Source organism: Pterocles gutturalis, unplaced genomic scaffold, assembly GCF_000699245.1.
Source record: "Pterocles gutturalis isolate BGI_N339 unplaced genomic scaffold, ASM69924v1 scaffold373, whole genome shotgun sequence".
NCBI classification, from domain to species: domain Eukaryota; kingdom Metazoa; phylum Chordata; class Aves; order Pterocliformes; family Pteroclidae; genus Pterocles; species Pterocles gutturalis.
In genome coordinates, this window is record NW_010120117.1 from 158,148 (window position 1) to 165,225 (window position 7,078).

At 45.5% G+C, this 7,078-nt stretch overlaps 1 protein-coding gene across 3 annotated transcripts in view; it reads left to right on the plus strand.

The window, feature by feature from the left end:
• Positions 1–6,851, plus strand: part of GRIA1 (glutamate receptor, ionotropic, AMPA 1) — a 119,991-nt gene extending 113,140 nt beyond the window's left edge. For 2 of the 3 annotated variants that reach the window (XM_010076752.1, XM_010076754.1), the window contains 2 exons: positions 4,066–4,200; positions 6,317–6,505. In XM_010076752.1, the coding sequence (XP_010075054.1) occupies positions 4,066–4,200; positions 6,317–6,505 (324 nt within the window). Of the gene's footprint in view, positions 1–4,065; positions 4,201–6,316 lie in introns of all 3 variants that reach the window. The other variant, XM_010076753.1, reaches the window with a different exon arrangement.
• The last annotated feature ends 227 nt before the right edge of the window (positions 6,852–7,078 follow it).

Genomic DNA, 7,078 nt, shown 5'->3' on the forward strand with positions numbered 1-7,078 from the left:
AACTTCTGAAGCCACCAACTGCTCTAAGGACATTCCCTCTTCTGTGGAGACCACAACAGCTCTAGGTGCCATTACCCTGTGATGCCAATGGGCTCTGGTCATGCAGGGTAAAAAAAAGGACCAGCCGTGCTGGGAAACTGGGCAAATTTGGCCTTAGTGCCTTTCAGCCAAGGAGAACAAACTGACACAGAGGATGACGGACGCAGTGCCACGTTTGAAAGGAACAGACTGGAAGGTGCCTGGTTGCTGCAGCAACAAGGCCAGGCTTTCGGAAAGATGGGTTTTTCTTTCTCTTTTCACTTGCCAATCTTCCCCCCACGTCAGCGCTCCGCTGCTGCGGGAGATGAGCGGTGACATTTACACTCCCACTAACAAGCTGGCTCGGTGATGGGCAGCTCTGCGGGAGAGCATCTGGTGTCACAGAGCCTGAACAGTGAGGAGGGGAGGGTCCTCTCAAGCAGTTAGCGTAATTTGGGACTTTTTATTATTATGAGCATTATTAGGGCAGGAGTGTGTACGGAAACAGCAGGCAAAGCTTCAGTGGGGCATACAGAGTTTCCTACCCTTCGTGTGGGTCTGGTCCTGCAGCCAGGGAGAGCAATAAGATGCTGCTCCAGCCCAGAAAGCATCTCTACATGTCCTGCTGGGAGAGGGGAGGAAGCAAAAAGGAAAAGAAAAAGGAAAGAATGAACAAGAAGTCAAGCAACACCACAGGAGCAATTTCACTTCTCAGCCTGGCACAGGATAACAGGCTGGGTCATCAGCCGTGCCCCCGCGGTTTGGTGTGCCTCAGTGCCCTGCGGAAGCTGCCGTGTCTCTGGCTCATTGGGAGAAACCTTGTTATTGTGGCAGAGGTGAAACTCAGGCTGCTCTCTCCCTCCCAGCAGGTTTTCCCACTGCTGTACCTCATTATGCTTATCCCAGATAAGACAACTTTCAGTGCACCCAAATTGTCCCAATAATTATAGTAACAGTAGTAATAACAGTAATAATAGTAATAATAATACTAACAGTAATAATAATAATGCTGCTGCAAAGTAAATGCAAGAAAAACACACCTGTGAAATTGATTGTATGAAATAGTGGTGCAGGAAACTGCTTTGGGTCACCAATTGCTTACTGGTCCATTTGCCCCTGGCATCAGGAGGAAAGCAGAAATGAAGAACCAGCAGCCTGTCCTGGCTGCCAGACCGCTCTGCCATTGCAGCCGGCTGAGAAAGTGCCCTATTGGACCATGGCCCCCAAACTGACGGTGGAAATGTAGGAGTATCATGGCCCATAAAACTTGAAATTTGTGTATTCCCATGCCCAGCAGAGCCAAGGAAGCCAGGTTTCCTACTGACCTGTGGCTGCAAGCCAAAGACCCATGTGGGGTCTCTGATGCCTAGTATGGATTGCGCTGATACATTTGAGTGAGAGCATTAGTAGGTTTTCTTTCCTCTACAGTGTCATTCTTTTTCACAAAGCTTGGAGGTCCCTGATATCTTGGAGATCTCCACCCTTCTATCAAATCAAGGTCAAAGTATGAGCTGAAAATTATTAGTAAGACACAGACAAATAGGCTATTCCACCTCCTTCCCTGTCCCCATCCTTCCCTCTGAGCACAGAGCATGTGCTAAGCAGCCACTTTCCATTAAGGAGCCAGGCTAAAGAATTAGGATGTCAAGGAGTGCAGCCCACCTCTAATGTCTTTGTCCCTGACTGAAGCTGGTGCAGCCCCTTCAGACTGAATTTGAAGAGCCAAAGTACCTGATGTGTTGTAACCCAGTTTTCTCCAAGTAATTGCTCCGCTTTTCTAAATCTTCTCTAAAAAACTCCCTACATTTTTCAGCTGGTGCTTAAAAGTGTACCCAGTAATCTGCAGAGAAGAGATGACTGAACAAAGGTACAGTCAAGCCTGGGGGAAAAAAATACATGAAGGCAGATTATAAAAGACCAGAAAAATAATCCTTCAGATATGGAAACTGCAGAAATTAAGAGGATGTTAGCAGAAATCTCTCATTATAGAGAGCACACAGGAAGCATCGGCAAGATTGCAAACTGACCAGCATATGAAGATTGTACAAGGGAGAAACCAAACCTGTCCAACAGCGGCCACCATCAGGTCTGCAGCAGTGCGACACTCATGGTGACAGCGGTGAATCTCTTGGCAGCGATGTCGACAGCGAAGCACGGAAAATGAGATCACTTGGGGAGTTTTTTCCAGCAACCAAAACTCTGCAGGAGTGACCCCTATCCAAACCTCAGCATCCTTCATCAGAGGGTTCAGGATGGAAAATTGCTCCCTGTGGCACTGGAGTCTGCAGTGAGAGCTCCAGTGGGGCAGAAGCTTTGCAGCTCACATGGGCAGTGGAGCCAGATGAAGGAGCAGTAGAAAAAAAAACCCATTCTTTTAGCATTCTTTACTGGAACCCTCTTTTCTTCTTCTTCGAGAAAAAACCAAGTCATGTTACAAGAGGTTTTTTTAATTTGGAGAAAGGAAATGTTTTCATGCTTTGTGGGTTAACTTTTTTTGCCATCCAACCCTAATACAGCAAAAGACAGAATCCTTTTGCAAAATGTTTTTTGCAAATCCTTTTGCAAATACCTAAAAGACAGTGCCGGTGTCAGGCAGACTGCTCTTGAATCAAAATCCTCCATGCTCATGTTGGTGTTTGGTTTTGGACCCTTTCAACATCACTCCAGTATAGTTTTCTGCTTCCTGAATCCTTGCCCTTCCTGAAATTGTGGGTTGCTTATTGTAAAACCTGCCAAGCGAATCAAGTGAATCAACTGTCCTACAAGGGCGAGGAACCAGCTGTGCCACCCACCGGTCCACGTGTCCATGGACTAGCAGGGAACCATGCAGAGGCTTCATTACTGACTGCAGACACTTCTACAGGCATAAATATTCTTCTTTAACTGTGTTGCTGCATCTCAAATGATCCATATGCAATTTTCCTCCCATGTCCAGGGAGCAGGGCTGTCAATGCTGGTCGGACCCTGGTCGCTCCAACAGATTTGTGCTGACCTGTTGGGCTCGCTTGGGGAATCTGTACCGGCAAATAGGTATCGAGTCGATATTGCAGAGCAGCAACAAGCACGGAGCAGAGGACCTCTGTCTGATTGCGCTATAGAGAAGAGTGTTCTAGAAACAGGAGCCTTGTACACAGAGCTGAGCCAAGCTTTTGGGTCCTGCTGCTGCCCAGATTACCCCAACACCCCAAGCCCACCTGGTCAGCATGGAGGAGAAGGTTTTGAGGTGTGCACTGAGTGACATTGGGATCAGACATGGGAACTCAGTTTCCCCAGCAGTGAAATGAGTCTTTCTGAGACTTGCCTCTTCCCCAGAGAGCCATGACAATTCATTAGGCAATTGTAAAATCAGAATGTAGCTGCTGACTGTGAGTTGTGGTCCGTTAATAGCCCTATTTATTGCCAACCAAATAATTAGCTTAGACATGCATCAATGGGTCTTGATTGCATAAGAAATAACTGCCTTATTACACAGAAATCAAATGAGTTTCTGAGGACAGCTCAGGTGTCACCTCAACCTCAGTACTGAAGAGGAAAAGAAAAAAAAAAAAAGCAAAGAAAAAACCCCAGCCATGTCGATGTGTTGCTCAGCAACAGAATTTGCGGGGGAAACAATCTAGGAATGGAGGAATGAGCATTTCCAAGAGAACGGGTTATTTCAGGCGAGACATCAGGGACAAGAAAATGTCACAGAGGCAGAGTACTTTTTTTTTTCCTCCTTTAATCAATAATTTAAACTAGGCATTTTGGGTAAAATAAGCATTTAAGTTAGCTGATTGAAAAACGGAGATCCCAAACCTTTATAAAGAGTCATATTGCTGAAGAAATGTTTATTTGTTTGTGTGGGGGAAACATTAGATTTACTAGACACTAAATTAAGAAATGAAAATGCTTGTAGAAATGTCACCTGTTCATTTAAAGGGGGAAATGAATTAATGCCAACATTGCTATATTGTGCAGCATCCCTCCCAGAGCAATCTCATATTAATTTTATTGTTCTCCTTCCCCCATGCCCTCCCCTCCCTCCCTCCCTTCTCCTTTCTCTTCTAGGACAAGACGAGCGCACTGAGTCTCAGCAATGTGGCGGGGGTTTTCTATATCCTCATCGGCGGGCTCGGACTAGCCATGCTGGTTGCCTTAATCGAGTTTTGTTACAAGTCCAGAAGTGAATCAAAGCGGATGAAGGTGGCAACCCATTCCCCGGCCTTTCACACCTTCTCTCTGATCCTACCCCGGCTCCAAAGTTGCCTTCAGAGATGGATGCAGCCCAGACCATGGGTGGAAAGCCAAGACATAGGGATAATAAAGTGACCGTGTCACTCAGCTTGCTAGAGAGGAACAGGAGACTCAGAGGAAGCTAAAAGAGGGTCAAATGGGCCATAATGGGGAGCTGATGCAAGACCAGACATGTGGCATAGTGCTAGTTCAAAATCCAGATATAGAGCAAAGTCATGCACAGGAACACATTGCTGCTCCTTAAAATTAATGGGAGCAGACCGTGGCAATGCGTGTGCAGCACGGATGAAGTGTGCTGGGGTTAGCATGGTACAGTCGTTACCGCAGTATGAAAAAATCCCCAAACCCAAGCAGTTACCAGCAAGATAAAACTGGGGTAGTGCAGTAATGAATCAGATCCTGTTGTTCCCTTTGCTGGCACCCTGCTGGCACCGTTTGCAGGTTTGGCAGCAGTGATATATGCTCAGAGCATTGTTGTACTGGAACAGATGATGTGGGTCTCCAAATTCAGGATGATGGATCTTCTTGGAGAGAAATTGGCCTCCAGTGTCTCCCATAATTTTTTTTTTCTCCACCCTGTCATGGTCTTGCAGAAGCATGCCTCCTATGACCCAGGAGATTTGTGTCAGCCCTAAACTGCGGTGTGCCTGAGTTTCAGAGTGTTGTGTCAAGAGCGGATTAGATCTGAGAAGCTTAGGAACACACATTTAATGCAGCATCTGTGATACATCTTGACTCAGATGCCTGGCAGAGGTGATCCCTTATTCAGATACCATTGTGTAAAAGGGTGCAGCGGGATCTGTGCTGTGAGAGTAACAGATGCCTTTTCTTCCTCATCTTGACCTCTGCCATGAGTATGGAAGTCAGTATGAGTATATGAAGTGTGCAGTGAGTTTTATAAAATTTAGAGAAATTTTCACTTCCCTGAGCTCTGAAACTTACCCAAAATCAGAAGGAAAACAAGCCATAGTTTCTTTGGGTTTTATGTCACCATTTCACAACGTGCTTAATGTTTTGTCAGCGATAATAACATTTCTAATTCCCTGAAAATGCGCAATAGCTCTTTTCCCATTGGGGTTCAGACAATTCTACAGGCAATGAGAGGTACATTGAGTAAGATAATGTGAGCAATTAATGTTCCTGAATATACAAAAAATTAAATTAGAATTCCTGTCTACACTGTAAAGCCAGGTATATCGTAAATACACTGCGACGAGAGTGTCAGAATGTAATAGCTCCATAGTTCTAGTCTTAAGGAGATTCTGTCCTGCTGTTGGCTGACCCACTAACTCATGTCAGCGTTAGCTTGCAGTGCTCTTGCCATGTTAAAACCAGCCACTGTGAGAAGGAATCGTTCCTCCCAATGTTGTCCTTTTGGCTGGCTCCCACCACCAGTGGCTGAATAGTTGTTCCATATTTATCTGTTCTGGATAATTCTTCACCTGGATATCCCAGTCCAGAAAGGATGGTGGTGCCCTTAGAGATAGCTTCAACACAAAGAAACCAAATTGGCTTCATCTTTTAGTTTAGTTGTTCTAAACAGGTGGTTTCCTTAGACCTCTGAAAGCAAACAGTGTGGATGGTATCTGGAACAGGAAGATGGGATTTGGTTTCCTGAATTAGGTTTGCGTTTCCCGGTTACCTCAGTCATCACTGTAGGCAAAAACGTAGGCACATGCTCAACTTCTCACATGAGGAAAGTTAACCGTATGCTTGCAGTGAGTCAGAGTCCACCATACATAACAGCACTGGAGTAGTAATTGCATATCTATGGGGGACGTGTGTATAATACCTCTGCTCAGCTCCAGGATGACTGTTCTTGTGGAGTTTGAATAGTTTTTGCATATGGCACGTATGCTTTATACCCAAAATACTACTGAAACTTTTGATTTTGAATGCAGAAAAGATGAGAATTAACAGAGCAGATGCAGTAGAAGCAGAAAGTGAGAGTCTGAACAGAGACAAGGAGGGAGAAAACAGTGACAGAAAGACAACACTGGTTTATATTGTAATTTCTCCAACATTGCTAAGGACAGGGGGAGACCCCCCCGTCCTTCCTAAAAAGGGTTTTTGTTTAATCCCACAGCAATCAATCAACGAAGCCATACGGACATCAACCCTTCCCAGGCCGGCTGCAGCAGGAGGCAGTGGAGAAAATGGACGTGTAGTCAGCCACGATTTCCCCAAATCCATGCAGACGATCCCGTGCATGAGCCACAGCACCGGCATGTCCCTGGGAGCTACGGGATTATAATTGGCCTTTTGACCCATTGCCTGGGTGAGAGCAGGGGCAGCCCAACTCCACCCCTTCCAGAGCCAAAAAACAAACCCAACACCAACAAGACAAATGACGATGACAGAAGGGACTATTGGATGGATCTTCTTGAGGAAATCAAATCTATTTCCCTTTTTATTTGCAAACAGATCCACTGGCAGGAGAACAGAAACAGGTCTGTACTGCAATAAGGAGAGTGTAATGGGATTTAACAGACTCGTGAACCATCCCTGATCAAAGAACCACTGGAACACTAATGAGGACTATGCCATTTTGTTTTAACTTGGTTGTTAATAAGTCTTGGTGTGTGCAATATATATATTTTTTCTTACTAATTCCTGTGGTGTCAGGGTAACATCAGCCTTTTCCCCCCTCCCTGCTCAGTCCTTCAATCTGGTTTAGTTTGGGATGCAAACCATAAAGTCTGAGCTACTAACAGCAAAAAGAAAATCCAACAAATGGCAAGTTGAACTCCCTGCAGGGTGTCAGCATTGACACCTTTTGTCCATAGTGATTCTGCCTTCTGTTGTTCTGATGTGAACTCGGGCTGTG